An 18871-nucleotide genomic window follows, 5' to 3' on the forward strand; every position below is an offset into this window, starting at 1 on the left:
TCTGCAGGGTCGCCAGGCGGGGTGGGACGCTGCCGCCCCGGGGCCCGAGGTGTCCCCGCCGGCAGAAGGCACCCGGGGCGCCGGGCGTCATACATTCTGGGGCTGTCGCCTGATCCTCCGGCGGTCACGTGTGCAAAACTGGAACAGCGTGTGGCTCTCGCGTGTTTCGTTCTATACAAAAGCCTCCCTCCCTCCCCTAGCCCTGTGGTTTAAACATTCATATAAATTTTTATTTAAACAGTAAGTTAGAAATCTTATTTACATTAATTTCTTTGTTCTCCCAAAAGGGCATCTAAAATCACACTGCCACCCCTCGGAGGACATAATAAATGTTCGCCAACACTGGTCGGTGTCACCGTTTCTAAGGAGAGAGGAGGGAGGAGGAGGGGCCTCCGGCTGACGGCCCCGCCGGCTACAAGCACAGAGGCCAGCGTGCCCGCGGCGCGAGCGCCCTCCGTCGGCCAGACCCAAGAACAAGGCAGGGCTGGGCCATCTCGCGTCTTCTCCACCTGTGAGGTGTGATTTATTTTTCTCTTCCCAGTTGTGGACCACGTGGAGCCCTGGGGTGTCACGAAGCCCCGCACTGTGGGGCTCCTCTGGCACTGGCGTTAGGGCCAGTGGGGGTCACCGTCCCCGGCCTCTGGCCGCTGTCACAGTGCGTCCTCTTCGCTGCAGCCTCCGCCGACCATGAAACGGAACTCCTGGAGGTTCGAGACCCCGTGGAAGTGGACGAACGCGCCAGCCACCACAAAGATGTGGAACAGCTGATGAGAGTGAAACTGGGGATAGAAGCGGGGAGGGCAAGACGTCACTAAACGTCAGCAGAAGATCCCGAAGACACGCGGAGCCGGGGCGGGGGCAGGGCGGCGGCTCAAATTCAGGCGTCCCTGGTCTCAGAGCACCCAGCAGGCACAGACATTCTGCTGAGGGGAAGGCCCACTGTCCCCACAGAGACGGAGCTGCGGCCCCAAGCTCGGGACGCAGCGCACACTGGCGCCGGGGCCCAGCAACGCGCTGCATTTCCTGTGCACTCTACTCCTACTCTGGCCATCTCAGGATACCCCACTGTCCCTTCAGGGCCAGGGCTCTCGCTGCTGTGAGAATCTAAAGGGGCCGCTGATCCGACAGAAGGCAGGCCTCAGGCAGTCATGAGGGCGATGGGGAGCAGCCGTGCACACAGGGAAGCTTCGCTCCCTCCCTCACCGCTCAGCTCCGGAAGTGCCGACTTGGTTCCTAACAGGCCATGGACCGGGACTCGTGAGTGGACCGGTACCAGGCTGCCCATTGGTCCCCTGCATTTTCTCCCCTGACCCTTTCCTCCTCTCGGTTTACCTTTAACAACCGTCTGGTTATCCCACCTCCCTTCCAACCACACACAGAATTCTGGTGCTGAAAGGACCTGGGTAAAAACCCAGTGTGTCTCCGTCCTCCCACACACGAGACCAAACGGAGGAAGCCTGAAAACCTGCCGCCCGGCACGGGGACAGGGGATGACAACTCCATGCCTACCCTGAAGGGCAGCACGCTGAGTAAGGAGCACCCGAGCTCTCGGGCTGTCCCGAGAAGGCACTGGCGGCCCATCACGGGGCGGCGGGCCTCACAGAGGGGCCGCCCCTGCAGGGGTCACCCTCAGCCCCGCACTCACCACGCTGACGCAGCTCAGAGGGAAGCTGGGCCGAGGGTACTTCCTCAATCATTTCACTTCCCTGGGTGCCAGTAACTAAGTCACAGATGGACAGATAAGACAGTGAACCCTGCCCGCCCCCAGCTGCTGACCACACTTACCCAGATGTCACACTTGCCGGGGAAGAAGCGCTCGGGGATGCGGGCAGCGTACAGGGCCGCCCCCGTGATGTACAGGCCGGCCATGAGCAACAGCCAGCCGATCTGCCCGATGGTGGCAGCCTTCAGGAAGCCCTCCGAGATGACGTAGTGCAAGGCGGGGATGATCCCGCTCAGGCCGAGGCCCAGAAACACTCCTGGGAATCACAAGGACACAATAGAGACAAGGAGAAAGAAAGGAGAAACAACTCGGCACGGTGCCAGTGACTCTGTAAACTGAGCATCTCAAAAGCAGGATACAACATTAGCTTCTAGTTTGAAAGGAAAAAGAAGGTTCTTCAAACTCTGGGATTCTGCCATGCAATTCAGCACGGCTACGTTCTAAAAAGAGATCTATTTACAAAGGCAAAGAGAGAGCCTCCTGCTGAAAAAGCCTCGGCTCCACAAATCAGCAGTCTTCAAGGAGCTTGGAGTGATGTGTTGCTGAATGCCTCAGGAACCAACAACTCAAGTAGTTGGCTTACAACACCCTATATGCGCTTCTTTATAAGACACAGGTTACAGTACAGAGCAGTTCTGCAGTTTATCCTCCCTTGAGACAACGGACACCCCAGGGTGAGAGTGAGGTGGGGCGGGCGATGAGAGAGAAAGGGGCCCCGTGTCCACCAGCACTGCCCCCCCCACAGTCGTACTGCCTTCGAACCCTCTACAGCAAGTGATCTGCAAACTTTTGGACATGCCCTAGGTTATAAGACTGAACTGAGTCTGGATCACCAATTTTTTTTTTTTTAATGAACTGAAATAAAACATATCAGACCGTGTCAAGTTGAAGGTTAAGTACCATTTTGTCCAAGTTGTATAATTTATGTTACTTATGTATTATAAAGACGTGTCTAGGATTGAAAAAGAAAACGTCACGATCAGAAACAGCCTAAAGGTAACCAGGGCCTAAAGCCACCGTGAAGTGTGTGCCTCAACCAAGCACCACATGGACAGGAACTGCACGTAAACTGTGACTTGGGCTTTAATACAAGATGGTTTAAAGCAAAAAGACTGAAAGGATGAGCACCCCTTTTAGGACTTCCTGTTCATTCTCGCCAGGCACTGGGTGTGGTACTAGAGGCAAAAACCCTGAGAGCACAGCCCTGGCTCCAGCGGGGCCAGCCAGGCCCTCGCACCGGAAGGAAGGGACTTTTGGCTGGTTTCCAACCAAATAGGCATGATCCTGAACATAAAACTCTCTTCATCCTGTACCAGAGAAGGTGTGTGCTATCTCTATAACACCATCAGTTTGGGAGTAAAGACTCTTTTTTTTTTACACATTTTAAAATGAAAATACATAGAAGGGAACCATTATTTCACAAAAGTTATGGAGCCACAGCCGTAAGGACCATGTACAGCCCTAGACTCATGTACACTGTACTACCAGATGCATCAGCTCAGCACCCACCCGCACTGATGCTGTGAGACAAGCAGGGACACCCCAACATTACAAGCCCCTCAAGAACAGGAACTGTGACTTCTCCACCTCTGCATCACAAGTGCCTAGCCTGACGCTTGGCCAACGGTGGCCCTCTCGTGCAGACTGGCAGCACGGAACCCCAGCCTGGGCTTCTTACCTGCTCTCACGCCCCGGTACTGGGGGGTGGCGAACATGTCCCACTGGGAGACGATGATGGCTGCGATGCCCAGAACACAGATAACAATCAAGTAGATGAAGCAAGGTTGCGGGTTACAGTAGAAGGAGTAATAAAGCCAAGGAACAAAACTTCCCATAATCAGAAGAGCAATACCAGAGTAATCCAGTCTAGGATAGGGAAAAAAAAAAATCCATTTACTGTTGAACATCGCTGCCCACTACAGGCTCCAGGCAAGACTGCCCGGCAGGTGGCACTGAGGGCCCTGCCAGCGCTGCTGGACGTGCTCCCTGAGCCCACGGGCTTTGGGCCACTGATCCAAACAGGGACTCTGCAGATACTTACTTGGAGAAGATCCGGGAGACCCCTTCTGAGTGGCAGTAGACTGTGTGGAACAGCCATGAGAAAGAAAGGCAGAGAATGGCCCCCAGGAAGAATAATCCAAAGACCACCTTTTCCTGCAGGGGGGCCACAAAGGAGATGTTGGGGCGAAACATATAAAAGATCCCCAGGCACAGGAAGAACACACAACCTAGAGAAGAGGACGGAAGAAAGCCAGGATTACTACCTTCTGAAGAGAGCGTTATGTATCAATTACATTTTCAGTCCTGACATCTGAATCAAAATTCTTCTGAACAACTAAATCTTATCCAAAACATTGGTCTGCTCCAGACACTGTTGGTATCACATGCCCCTCAGCTTCACAAGCTCAGTATAACAGGGTAACTTTGATTAATCCAAAAAGAAAACAGACAAGGCCTGCTAACTAAGCCCACCTCTACCTCTGGATCCATAAGAAATTCCATTTATAATGTTTTTGGCACATGTGCTGAAGCCAGGTTTCAAAGGCCCACTCGGCAGTTTCTTTTGCAATGAACGCTGACCCCTCCAAACTCTGCTAGGAAATACAGTTTGTCTCCACCAACCACTCTAAGGAACCACCTGCAGCTCTGATCCTCACCAGCTGGCCCACAGAGTCAGGAGTTAGGCACAGTGAAATGCTATTTGGGCAATTTCAAATCATTTTTAAACTGTTCTTCACAGTAAGATACCACATTCTTATTGCTTAGGGAAAGGCTACTTAACACAAGACAAACACAGAAATTAAGAAGTTAAAGCATTTGCTAAGTGATTCTGTGTGATCATTTAGTAAAGTTAGAAGTCAGCAACAAACTCGATCTGATTCTCTACTCTGATCTACTCTCTGATTCTGGAGAACTTGGAGGCACAGAGGAAATTAAACATGTGGTAAGATACGTACATTAAGAGGGGAAAAGCCAGACTACTCAATACATTCACCAGGTTGTGCGATCGTCACTATTTCATTTCAGAACATTTTCACTGCCCCAAAAAGAAGTCCCAAATCTGCTCAGCCATCGCCCATCACCCCGCCCCCACCCCCAACAACCCTAACAAGCACTGATCTACTGGACTTTGCAGCTCTGTGGATTTCCCCGTCTGGGGTACTTCGTGTGTATGGATCGTACAGTGCCCGGCCTTTGTGTCCAGCTCCTTTCACTTCACACAAGGTTTTCATGGCTAGCCCGTGCTGTCGCCCAGTCTCAGCAGTCCAGCCCTTTTAAGGCTGTATAATACTCCACTGTATCCAAATACAGTATCCATATACTGCACTTTATTTATAGGTCAGGTGATAGATACTTGGTTGTTCCCACTTTCCCCTTACGATGAATAAAGGTGCTAAAAACATTCATGTACACACCTTTGTGGGACTATGTCTTCAATACTCTTGGGTATATACCTAGAATTGCTGGTAACTCCGTTTAATTTTCTGAGGAACTGTCAAGCCGTTTTCCATACAGATTGCGCCATTTTCCAAGCCACCAGTGATGCATGAGAGTTCTAATCTTTCCATATCCGGGCAAAGACCCGTCACTTTCCATTTTCTTGATAACAGCCCTTCTTGTGAGTGTGAAGTGGTATCTCATTGCACTTCCTCAAATGACTCACGATGTCATTGAGCACCTTTCTCATATGTTCACTGGCCATGAGGAATGACTTTTAAAAGTCAACTTACTTCTGTGAAATAACTACTTTCCTCTTCATGCTCATTAAAACATTACAGCCAATTCTGCACAGTGCCTTTTCCTTGGCCTGGTTTAAGGACATGTCTGAAAACCTAGTGTAAACTGAGACAACCAGAGACAACCACGGAGGAACTGCATCACTAGCAATCCAGTAAACAACAACAGCAAATTCAAAACACACTTTTTAAGTTCTGTCCTTACCCTTAAATACAGCGGTGGGGAGAGGACCAGAATGGTCACATTAATCATTACTACTCAACATACCCAAGAGATGTGTCCAGATGTTGCCTGTCTCGGTGTGTATTCTGAAAATGCTCTTAAAACAGGCCCGGAAAGAAGGCATGGGGGGCCGGTGTCCATGCAGGAGGAAGTCGTTATCCTTGAGCCACTCAGGTAGCACGTCGTGAGGGATCACTCGCCATCGACCCTCCCAGACCTGGAAGAGGATCAGCAGATACTTCTGTGGGTTTAACTGTCAATTTAGCAACACTGATGGCTATCTCTTACCGCATTGCCTTACAATGAGATAAAGTAAACTATCTTTAGAAAGATAAATGCATTCAAAGGCATAATGGCCTATATTCTGAAAAAACTGACTGAGGAAAAAATACATTCTTTTTATGGGGGTAGGGGAGCTTTTCTAAGGAAAAGGAAAGAGCAAATGAAGTTACAGAAAATACCCAGGCGACTTCCCTGGTGGCCTAATGGTTAGGATTCTGCACTTTCACTGGGGAAGGCCTGGATTCAGTCCCGAGTCGGGAAACTGACATGGGCAAGCCACGAGACGTGGCCAAGAAGGAAAAGAAAGTGCTTTCCAGCTCTGTCTCAGTCTGGCCAAGGCAAGATGAATGGCTGAAGTCCCGCCCATACAGACACTCCTCCTTCATCCTTCACTACAGACTTTGTGTTAATCTTTCAGTAGTGTCCGACTCTCTGTGACTCAATGGACGGTACCCCACCAGGCTGCTCTGTCCATGGAATTCTCCAGGCACGAAAACTGGAGTGGGTTGCCATTCCCTTCTCCATGAAGTCGCTCAGTCATGTCCAATTCTTTGTGACTCCGTGGACTATACAGTCCATGGAATTCTCCAGGCTAGAATACTGTAGTGGGTAGCCTTTCTCCTCTCCAGGGAATCTTCCCGACCCAGGGATCAAACCCGCATTTCAGGCAGACTCTTTACCAGATGAGCCACCAGGGAAGCCCACAAATACTGGAGTGAGTAGCCTATCCCTTTTTCAGCAGACCTTCGCGACCCAGGAATCAAACTGGGGTCTCATGCATTGCAGGTGGATTCTTTATCAACTCAACTACCATATATACCAGGAAAAATCCCTGTTGTATTAATAAGTAAGACCATTTTTACACTTAATATTCCTGTTGGTAGGGGAAAAACATAGAATCACACTTAGGTACCTTTTGCTAAAATTACTTCCCTCTCCTTTGGTTTCTCTTCCAATCCCAGCAAATATAATCAAATAGAAAGAGCAAAGGGATAGGAAAACCTTGGATCTCTGTCATTACCCAGTTGAAGGAGCCTTCATTAACTACAAAAATCCTCAAGCCTCAGTGTCCTCGTTTATAAAGCGAGGACCAGAGTATAGGAACTTAACGAGGATCCACAGAAATGACCCCCAGCACCCCCACCCCAAAGGCGGCGTGCAATCCCCACAGGCAGCCACCCGAGAGCTCGGGCCTGGGGAACCGCCAAGCAGCGCAGCCTCCCACCCTTCAGGCCCCCTCTTCCTCGCTGCCATTCCTCTCAGGCTCTAAAGGAAAGGGATGGGGGTGGGGGAGCCCCTCTTAAAAGACATGCCAGCCTCATCACCCTGGTCCTTTCACGTCTCTCAGCCCAGAGAGCTCACACCATAAGATCACTTCCGCCTAAACTAACCTGCCTTTGCTGAGCCAAACAGACGCCAAGGAGGAGGCAGAAGCACGTCCACCTAGGGCTTCCCCTGGCGCCCACCGTGCCCGCCGCACCCTCCCCTCCCTGCACTCCACCGGGGTGGGACGATAAACCGAGAACAGCAGTGACCCCTCACAATGGCACTCACGCTCCATCTTCACCCTCCTCCCGACCCCGGGCCTGTGCTCACCCGCCCTCCCCCTGCTGGTTCCTAACATGCAGCAAAATAAACTCACCTGTCACCAGATGCTGTACTCGGCTTTACTTGGGGAGAACTTTATTTTCTAAGATGGAAACCAATCCTCGCCTCCCTCCAGGCAGTTCACAGCCTGCAAACAGCTCTGCTGTGATCGTATGAGGAGAGCTACTGTGTTATCACACGAGCAGTTACTAGCTCTTACCAATGACACCGGTACAGCGTGAGAGCGCCTTTCCCCGATGTTTCTAAACACACACTCTGGTCTCTGAAGACTGGGCCCAGGCGCTGTGCCTCCATCATTACACCGCACCTGCGGCTCAACTTGCAGGGCAGCCAAATGCCGACCAAACAGGTCTCCTCCCCCCTCAACTCCAGGCAGGAAGAACAAGGTCAAAGCTTAGTCAAAGACACCTTTGTTTATAAGCTTCACAAGGGCAATGCCTAAATCAAACATCTTAGCAATGGCTCACTAGGTTGGTGTTAGACCATATGATAAACAAAACATATTAAAAAAAACAAAATGACCCACAGAAGACCTCTATGTCCACATGGGCCAGACTATGCTGGAAGACTAGCAACGACTGAAGGCTGGAATAAAAGAGACGCCAAACACACTCTCTAAAGCCTAAATGACTTTATTTATTCCCTCTATTCCTGTAGAAAAGCCTTCTCCACAAGGGAAAGCACACAAGCAAGGTGGCAGGACACTGCATTCTCAACTGTCTGTTTACTTGCTTCCAAGAAATAGAATCCGGTGTCACCAAATACAGGCAGGCGGGTTTATCAAGGACAGTCAAGAGCTTGGCTGCGGTGGGTCGGGTGACTCAGGGAGCCTGCCCCTTTTGCTCAGACACACTTCTAGGGGATAACAGGGGTTCATAATAATTTTATGACCCACTCCTTTTCCTTCAGTAAATCATAGTCTATAGCAAACAAGTGTCCTATTTATTCACCATCTCTTAGCTCTTAAACTGGAAAGTTTTATTTGCCTTACTCTCTACTCTTGGTTCAGAAGGGAGAACAAAAACTCAAGTTACCTACAGCACCCCACTGATCCATAAATATAAAAATCCCTAGTGGCTAACACTGAACACTCAACTCTAAGATTTAAGGGGAAAACCTGCTTTTGAAAACCAAAATGTATCTTTTGTATCCCTTCGCTCCAACTCTACTGAGACAGTGATTACTAGAATGGGTTTAATGTTTCGATTGGCTTTTTCTTCACCAGTTTTCAAACACTGATTAAAATTTTCTGGGCTCTAAAAGTAGATCCATAAATGTTTAGACTCTGCCACCCTCTCCCCGAAATCCCTCTGGTCTTGAAAGACATGTCTACATTCAGATTATAATGTTTTCTTCTCAGCTCTGGTCCAAACTTCAGGACTCTAAGTCAACTGGCCCCAATTATTTCTAGCATCATTGTAAATGTAGAAAAACCTAAATTTAGTTTTTAGGATCTAAGACTATACACATAAAAAGTCTTGGTTTCACAAAACTCATGAGAAAGCAAAGTGTCAGAAAAATTTTTCTCTAAATGATCAAGAGTTCTTCAAAAACGTTTAATAATAAATTTACACACACAGGTTGAACTGTGTTGACCTGAGGTCACACCTGCCAGGATCGGATGGATCAAGTGGCTAAACCCATACATACGTATCAGGGTCCCTGATCATGTTTTCGAAACAAGCAACCCCAATTCCAGATGCCATTTTAGGGGAACAGAGCCCCACGCGGATCCTAATGACTCAGAAAACGTACCAGCCACACTGACAACACTGGATGTGTGTGAAGATGAGGCAAGTCCTCCCTGAGGAGGAGTCTATCACCCACTGGACCCTGAGAGGAGCAGCACGCTGCAGAGCAGACTCAGGGGCCTAGCGACGCCATTTCAGGGTCTGCAGGCATCGAGCACCCCCAACTCTGCTTCCTTCTGTCTTATCTAACTGGTCAATACGACATCTCCTCTGTGAGCCGGTTTCCCAGCTAGATGATCTAGTTTTCTCAAACCTTCATCAGGGCTGCTGCAGGCGCACGAGGACTAGTGCACTGAACAGGGCTACTGTCCTGACGCTGCTCCCACTCACGGGGACACACACTCTCCCCAAAGGGACGGTACTCCCGCTCTCCTAACTTGCAGACTTCTGTTTGGGAAGGACTAAACATACAGCATGTTTACATACATGATGTTCAAGCTGGTTTTAGAAAAGGCAGAGGAACCAGAGATCAAATTGCCTACATCCACTGGATCATGGAAAAAGCAAGAGAGTTCCAGAAAAACATCTATTTCTGCTTTATTGACTATGCCAAAGCCTTTGACTGTATGGATCACAATAAACTGTGGAAAATTCTGAAAGAGATGGGAATATCAGACCACCTGACCTGCCTCTTGAGAAATCTGTACGCAGGTCAGGAAGCAACAGTTAGAACTGGACATGGAACAACAGACTGGTTCCAAATAGGAAAAGGAGTACGTCAAGGCTGTATATTGTCACCCTGCTTATTTAACTTATATGCAGAGTACATCATGAGAAACGCTGGACTGGAAGAAACACAAGCTGGAATTAAGATTGCCGGGAGAAATATCAATAACCTCAGGCATGCAGATGACACCACCCTTATGGCAGAAAGCGAAGAGGAACTAAAAAGCCTCTTGATGAAAGTGAAAGAGGAGAGTGAAAAAGTTGGCTTGAAGCTCAACATTCAGAAAACAAAGATCATGGCGTCCGGTTCCACCACTTCATGGGAAATAGATGGGGAAACAGTGGAAACAGTGTCAGACTTTATTTTTCTGGGCTCCAAAATCACTACAGATGGTGACTGCAGCCATGAAATTAAAAGATGCTTACTCCTTGGAAGGAAAATTATGACCAACCTAGATATCATATTCAAAAGCAGAGACATTACTTTGCCAACAAAGGTCCGTCTAGTCAAGGCTATGGTCTTTCCTGTGGTCATGTATGGATGTGAGAGTTGGACTGTGAAGAAGGCTGAGTGCCGAAGAATAGATGCTTTTGAACTGTGGTGCTGGAGAAGACTCTTGAGAGTCCCTTGGACTGCAAGGAGATCCAACCAGTCCATTCTGAAGGAGATCAGCCCTGGGATTTCTTTGGAGGGAATGATGCTCAAGCTGAAACTCCAGTACTTGGGCCACCTCATGCGAAGAGTTGACTCATTGGAAAAGTCTCTGATGCTGGGCGGGATTGGGGGCAGGAGGAGAAGGGGATGACAGAGGATGAGATGGCTGGATGGCATCACTGACTCGATGGATGTGAGTCTGAGTGAACTCCGGGAGTTGGTGATGGACAGGGAGGCCTGGCGTGCTGCCATTCGTGGGGTCGCAAAGAGTCGGACACGACTGAGCGACTGAACTGAACTGATCTGAAACATACAGCATGGAATGACCAGGAACAGCCATCTTACCTTACAAACAAACTCTTCCATCCTCTCCATGGCATGGTGGGCTTGCAGGAGGGGGGACATGCCCATGAACCCCTCATCTTCCTGAGATGCTCCATCATCGCACTCACGCTCCTCCACGCTCTGCAAGGCAATCACAGAGACAGTCAGAGACAGAGGTCAGGAGCCAGAGGAAACAAACAATACCTTTTCCTTGAAAAAATTACACTGAAAATCTCTTAAGGTTAAAACAGGGCCTCAGAGAAGTTAACAGTATAGGAAATAAGGTCTGTCTATTATAGAATTACTACAAGTACTAAAAATAAGAGGTGCCTGATCCTTCTCTGCAGACAAGTGAACTACGACAGCAGCATTCCTGCTTGTTTCAGTAGCAAGGGTCAGGAGTGGCCTTGGATGCTTTGTTTTTTGTTGTAAGAATTATACTCACAGACCACAAAATACTATTACATATACAAAGCTGAGACATTACTGAGGGGACAATTTCCAAGAATCCCACCTGGAACGTGTAAAATAAATCTAATGCAGTAAGTGCTCTGGGGGAAAGGAGGAAAAACAGTGTAAAACTATTTACTAAATCCTTAAAATACACCAAGCCCAAAAGAAAGGCCATTTAATTTAATCCTGACAACTCTTACTGCATCAGTATTCTTATCTAAACTTATCTATAGCTCATCAGGCAGGGACTTCCCTGGTGGTACAGTGGATAGAATCCATCTGCCAGTGCAGGGGACGTGGGTTCGACCCTGGTCTGACAGTGAGTGCCACCGCACACTCCGGGGCAGCTAAGCCCACGTGCCGCAACTACAGCCTGCCGCTAGAGCCCAGACCCGCAGCGACGGAGCCCACAGGCCACAGCTTCTGAGCCCGTGCTCCTGAAGCCAGCAAGGCTCAACTGCTGAGCCTGTCTGCTTCCACTACTGAAGCCCGCGCGCCTAGCGCCTGTACTCCACGGCAGGAAAAGCCACCACAGTGAGAAGCCTGAACACCACAGCTAGAGAAAGCTCACACACAGCCACAAAGACCCGGCACAACCAAAAATATTAACAAAATAATCCCGTGCACCACAACTACTGAGCCCTCTTATAACAGAATACTCACAAACACGTCCCCAAAAAACAAATGTCTAAAACACAGGACTATAAATAACTATTTATTGTGGTCAAGCATTGCAGAGTTGCTAACTAGCAATCTTCACAGAGTGGGTGGTAGTAAATTTAGTTTCCTTGGTTAAACAGAGGATAACATGGTAGGAATTAAGTGGCCAGAACAAGGACAAAAATGTTTTCTCCACAACACATGAGCAAGTTTACAGCTCTGCCACATGATGACGGTCTGGAAAAGTCTGCGCTGGGCACGATATACATTATATAAAAGCCTCTGGCTTCCAATAAAGAATAACCCTGTCAGGACTGGAAATTACTTTCAATTCCCCTTCCAGTGGCCACTAAACCACAGACCCAAAGATCTGTCTCAACAATGAACTGCATCTAAGGCTATCACACATGAGGGCTAAACGCACACTATGTTCTGCTGCTCTCGTCACACCTCTAACTGCCATCAACATGAATTATGAGAAGAAACAGGGCAGTGTGAATGGTGAACAACGAAAACCCAAGCTGCCTAAAGTAAAGGCAGAAACCGTAATGCTCCAAGGCTTCCTATGAATAAATCACTACATCTACATTTAAAGAGACGTCAGTGCTCTGAAGTGAGTACAAAGATGCTTTCAAATCATTTTTTCCTGCCTCCGTCAGTGAAGTCCATCTGTGAGAAGAGTTAAAGTGGGTTATATCTCAAAATACAACAATATCCAACTGATGATCCATACAAAGTACAAGCTAAAATGTTAATTCTCCAAGGTGTACTTTACCTTTGGAAAGAGAACCAGAGTGATAAAGACCAAAGTCCTTAAAGATCAGTCTAACACAAAATGACAATAACCCATCAGTCTACTCGGTGTTTGTCTGCTTCCGCCCAGCTCAGCTCAATTCAGTTTAATAAATACTTATTAAAAGGATGTTTTCTATAAAGGTGAGTAAAATACAGTCTCTGCCTTCCATGCGTGTACAATCTAATAAGGGACCAAATTAGCCACAAAGATAACTGTAACAAAAATAAGGTACAGTCAGTTTAGAAACAGAATGTGGAGCTCAAGAAACGCTGCATGAGGAATTAGAATTTTGGAAAGATAAAAGAACTGTCGAGAGGGAAAAGCAAAAGCACTATTTTGAAGAAAAGAGACTAGTTCAGTTCAGCTGAAACTTAGGGGAATAGCTGGACATAAATTACATATTTACATACTAAAAGTCAGCAGACAAGTGCCACAGGCTACAATCGTTGTTGTTCAGTTGCTCAGTTGTGTCCAACTCTTTGCAACCCCATGGACTGCAGCACATCAGGTTTCCCTGTCCTTCATCTCCCAGAGCTTGCTCAAACTCATGTCCATTGAATCAGTGATGCCATCCAACCATCTCATCCTCTATCGCCCCCTTCTCCTCCTGCCCTCAATCTTTCCCAGCATCAGGGTCTTTTTCAATGAATCGGCTCTTGGAATCAGGTAGCCAAAGTATTGGAGCTTCAGCTTCAGCATCAGTCCTTGCAATGAATATTCAGGGTTGATCTCCTTTAGGACTGACTGGTTTGATCTCCATACTGTCCAAGGGACTCTTCTCCAGCACTACAGTTTAAAAGCATCAATTCTGTGGTGCTCAGCCTTCTTTATGGTCCAGCTCTCACATCCGTACCTGACTACTGGAAAAACCACAGCTTTGACTACATATACCCTTTGTCCACAAAGTGATGTCTCTGCTTTTTAATACACTGCCTAGGTTTATCACAGCTTTCCTTCCAAGGAGCAAGCATCTTTTAATTTCATGGCTGCAGTCACCATCAGCAGTGACTTTGGAGCCCAAGAAAATAAAATTTGTCACCGTTTCCACTTTTCCTCTTCTATTTGCCATGAACCAATGCAACTGGATGCCAGGATCTCAGTTTTTTGAATGTTGAATTTTTCACTCTCCTCTTTCACCCTCATCAAGAGTCTCTTTAGTTTCTCTTTACTTTCTGCCATTAGAGTGGTATCATCTACATATCTGACGTTGTTGATATTTCTCCCAGCAATCTTGATTCCAGCTTGTGATTCATCTAGCCTGGCATTTCACATGATGTCACTCTGCATATAAGTTAAATAAGCAGGATGACAATATATATACAGCCTTGACATACTCCTTTCCCAATTTTGAATCAGTCCATTATTCCATGTCCAGTTCTAACTGCTGCTTCTTGGACCTGCATACAGGTTTCTCAAGAGACAGGTAAAGTGGTCTGGTATTACCATCTCTTGAAGAATTTTTCACAGTGTGTTGTGATTCACACAGTCAAAAGCTTTCCTATAGCCAATGAAGCAGATGTTTTTCTGGAATTCCTTTGCTTTCTCTATGATCCAACGGATGTTGACAATTTGATTTCTGGTTCCTCAACCTTTTCTAAAGCCAGCTTGTACATCTGGAAGCTCTTGGTTCATGTATGGCTGAAGTTAGCTTGAAGGAATTTGAGCATAACCTTGCTTGCATGTGAAATGAGTTCAACTGTACAGTACTTTGAACATTCTTTGGCATTACTGTTCTTTGGGAGTGGAATAAAAACTGGCCTTTTCTGGTCCTTTGGCCACTGCTAAGTTTTTCAAATTTGCTGACATTTAAGTGCAGCACTTTAAAAGCATCGTCTTTTAGGATTTTGAATAGCTCAGCTAGAATTCTATCACCTCCACTAGCTTTGCTTGTAGTAATGCTTCCTAAGGCCCACTGGACTTCACACTCCAGTATGTCTGGCCCTAGGTGAGTGACCGCACCATCATGGTTATCCAAGTCATTAGGACGTTTTTGCACAGTATTCTTGCCATCTGTTCTTAATCATAATCGTAATGCTGTCCACGATGAGAAGATAAAGGTCGAGGAAACGGAAAGGTATCCGGGGCCAGGACACCAAATCTGGGTCAAAGTGTGTGTGCCCCTCCAGAGGTCTGAGAACGGAGGCCTGCTGTATCCACGTAATTACAAGGACTACAAGCTAAGGCCCCCATACAATATGACTTCGTGTGTTCAGAAAATACCTGCCCGGGAAGATCAAGGACACAAACCACTAGGTGACTTTATGAGCTTCAGTACTTCTCAAAAATTCACTTATATTAGACTGCTCAACCAGCTCCTTAGTACAGTTGCTGAACTGGGCAAATCTGCTCCCTTCCAAGTATCCGCTCACTAGACTTGCTCCAACTATCAAAACTATCATAAACTCTGTGCAATGTCAATACGATCTCGGTACTGAAAGAGCTGCCATAAACCACGACAGTCAGGCCCCAAACCACACACACACTGTCCGCGACCTCCCCTTTCTGAACAAGACCCTTAGGGTGCTGCTCACTTTTATGCAGTAAGGAACTTCGCTTCATCTCATCAACAAGTTACTGTTTGCTTGCTTGCCTTTTTTAATTAACCATTTTTTAATTGAAGTACAGTGACCTTACAGTGAATGCTGTGCTCGTTTCATGTGTGCTGCGAAGTGCAATTATACAATTATACATCAATGGGCTATATCTTGATAGTCTTTTTGGAAAGTTGACAGGTTGAATCCAGCCTTAAATTTAGAAATCTGCAATGTGTAGTAAGGGCACTAGCAAGCTGATATATCTAGCCCTTACACACACAGGGGTCAGTGGAAACTAAGGTGTCCACAAAAACAAGAGCTGAAAGAGTAAGTGCTGATGACTGCGTTTCCTGTATCATCTGACACAGCAAGTGCAACAGCTAGCCTCCGTGAACGTTCATCTTGGTCTGCCGAGAAATACACATACTCTTAACCTTAAAGACTAGCTCTCTATCAAAGTTTGATGGAAAAGATCTTTAAAATCATCCAATTTTTTTTTTTTTAAATTCTCACAAAGCAACTGTTTTTTAATCTTTATTGAAGTTCCTAAGTAGACCTCAAGAAAAGAAAACAAAGTGGTTGGCAGACAGGAATCTAAGTACAAATCAGCTTTCTTATGATAAACTAACAAACTATGGCATTCTTATGAGTTTGGTTAAAGCAAATCAGTCCAAGAGAATAAATCCTAGGTTAAATGAATGAAGAGTTGGCTCCAGCCCCCATTTATGAGGAAGAATCTGGAGCAGAGGAAAAGTAGGACAACCACAAAGGCTGTTCTCTTTATTTAACTTTATACCTTAAAAACTCAGAGATATGAAATAAAGCCATAAAACTAAAGATCAGGGTAACCTGGTTTGAAATGTCTCTTTTGTGTTATCTATAGGTGCTTATGAAACACAAACTATAAACTTCAGCAAATACAGTTAAAAGAGCCAAGGCTTTGGAGTCAGAGACCTAGAAGTAATAGTCTATGCCCTTCAACCAGTACATAACACTACATATTTCAGAAAGAATTTTGGCTGATAGGATATTGGGACAAGGGTTAAAGATCTGGAATTTAGGCTCCACTGTCTAGGATTACTTGTTAACAAACTGACTCCCTGTACCCTCTGTCCTTCATTCCAGCCATACCGAACATTCTGCAGGTTCACACGTCAGCATACACCAGTGTGCCCTGGACACACTTCGCTACTATCATTACTGCTATTCCCTAAAAGCACTGTGCCCTTTCTGAGTCTGCACATCTACTACTCCCTTTGCCTGGAATGCTTTCCAGACCTTCAGGAACCAAGTCAACACTCATCTAGCTTCGCTTAATACATTTCCACTTCCTTTTAGATAACCCCAGTCATAGAAAAAGCAATCCTAAAATTCATATGGAATGACAAAGGACTCTGAACAGTCAAAGCAGTCTTGAGAAAGAACAACAAAGCTAGAGGCATCACACTTCCAGACATATTACAAAGCTACAGTCATGGACACGGTTTGGTACTGGCATAAAGACAGCCACACTGACCAGTGGCCCTGCTCAGACATCTACACCTTTGCTGTCCAGGAAGAGTTGCTTGAGTCACTTAAAAGGTGGTCTTTCCTCTGGAAGGTAAAAGAAAAGACTAGGTTCTTTTCCCAGAAGCCTACTGACTCCCAAGATATGCACTGGAGACAAAGCATCTGGAGAAGCAGTTTCAGCATACACTCAGGATTTCTCCAAAAATAGAAACGATAATGCCCTCACTAAAGCATGGTCCAACTATAAGGGATATATGGTAACTACAAAACCCATTTCATTCAACAAAATAGGGCAGCTTAAGTGTGGTCTTATGTGTCAACAGAAAAGGTGTGACTAACTCCTAGATAACTTAAGAGACTTCAGAACCTTACAAACGTCCTCAAGGTTCATTTTCAAAACACCATCCTCTCTCCAGCAGAGTCCCCATAATTTTTAACATTCTTCCTCCAGCCACATTCTCATAAATCTGTTTTCACTCGCCATTCTTTCACTTTCACTTACTTTTTTATGATAGGAAGAAAGGACAGACGCCGCTACGAGAGGCTCCCGACCTCCGTGGTAGACGCCACTGTCACCGCTCCTCGCGCCATCGAGCTGGTGCCCTTTCCTGAGCCTGAGAGCTGGCTCTGGAGTCTTGCTGTGCTCCAACCGGTTTTCCTCTGTCTCGTTCATGGGACACCCAAGGCTTTCTGACAAAGAGTTCTTTCTTTCTGTCCCTTCTTCTTGGGAGGGTGGATGTTTAGGATACTGAGTTGACTCTACAGGAGAGAAAGCTCTGCATTAACATATTTGCATGAGTGACGGGAGAAGACATAGGTTGTATTACTATACACTAAAACTAAAATTTTCTGTACTCATTAAGAACAATAAATAATGTATTAAAAAAAAAACCTATTTTGTTGAAAAACGGACTGCCAAAATCTACTTTTAAATGAAAAAAGCAGAATATAAAAGATACATGCATAATATTCCCACTTACATATTATAATAAAAGTATATAATCATAAACAAGTACACTTGTGTACACAGGATCGCTATTTAAACATTCAAAACTGTGTTTTCAGCGCACAAGTATATACACAAGGAAGAACCTAGAGTCAGGAGGGAGGCGGCTTGCTTTTCATCTTATTCTGCCTGCATTTTTTCCCCCATATGCCACATACTACTCTTTCAGTTAAAAACATACCTAATATAGAAAGAATATAAGTGGATTTTATGTACTACAACTAGGTTTTACATATTCAATTTCATTTACATCATCACAATGATTCTTCAGGGTATTCTAATTTCTACCTCACAAGTAAAGAAATCAAAATTCACCACACTTTTATGAAATAAAACAATGCCTCTGACTGACAGGGCATATATTACTGGTAATGTTTTGCATTTAAGTTGCTTAATGTCTGAAATTTCAGTATTTTTGAGCTGTTTTGAACTCTAACTGGACTACCCTGGAAGGTAAAACCTCAGGGCCAGAGCACACTTTCATACCCCTCTGAGCTCCCAGAAAGTGCTGTGCACATAAATGTTTAACGAATAGGATGACATGTAAATGTTCTTAAGTGGTAAAAACACTTTCAGAAGTCATCAATATGTCTCTAAACTGGATCACATAAGTTTCCTAGGAGTTCAATAATTCCAAGTCCTTGGCCCTCTAACTCATGAACTCGTAGGACACAAGCTTATTTTAGAGATTTAAGTTACATATCCAAATAAGGAGATTATCACAGCCAATCCAACTAAAAAGATGAAAACAGGAAGAAGCCAAGGTACATGTTATGCTCATAAATCCCAGGAGATGCAAAATTCTTACTGGGGCAAAGGAGGAGTGGGACGAAGTGGGAGGGCCTAGCCAGCATGCCGAGAGGGTGAAAGGAACACTCAGTGTTCATATGTGGACACACAAGACTAAGCATTAGCTCAAGAGTTCAAATTAGACTAGGAATTAG

General features: G+C 46.0%; 1 protein-coding gene across 3 annotated transcripts in view; it reads right to left on the reverse strand.

Moving 5' to 3' along the window:
• Positions 1–208: 208 nt before the first annotated feature.
• Positions 209–18871, reverse strand: part of ADIPOR2 (adiponectin receptor 2) — a 42875-nt gene continuing 24212 nt past the window's right edge. For all 3 annotated transcript variants that reach the window (XM_055567750.1, XM_055567758.1, XM_055567768.1), the window contains exons 2-8: positions 17424–17680; positions 10991–11110; positions 5729–5900; positions 3765–3951; positions 3402–3589; positions 1786–1979; positions 209–779 (exon numbers count right to left, since the gene is read on the reverse strand). In XM_055567750.1, the coding sequence (XP_055423725.1) occupies positions 651–779; positions 1786–1979; positions 3402–3589; positions 3765–3951; positions 5729–5900; positions 10991–11110; positions 17424–17594 (1161 nt within the window). In that variant the 5' untranslated portion in view covers positions 17595–17680 and the 3' untranslated portion in view covers positions 209–650. The remainder of the gene's footprint in view (positions 780–1785; positions 1980–3401; positions 3590–3764; positions 3952–5728; positions 5901–10990; positions 11111–17423; positions 17681–18871) is intronic.

Source organism: Bubalus kerabau, chromosome 1, assembly GCF_029407905.1.
Source record: "Bubalus kerabau isolate K-KA32 ecotype Philippines breed swamp buffalo chromosome 1, PCC_UOA_SB_1v2, whole genome shotgun sequence".
Taxonomy (NCBI): Eukaryota; Metazoa; Chordata; class Mammalia; order Artiodactyla; family Bovidae; genus Bubalus; species Bubalus kerabau.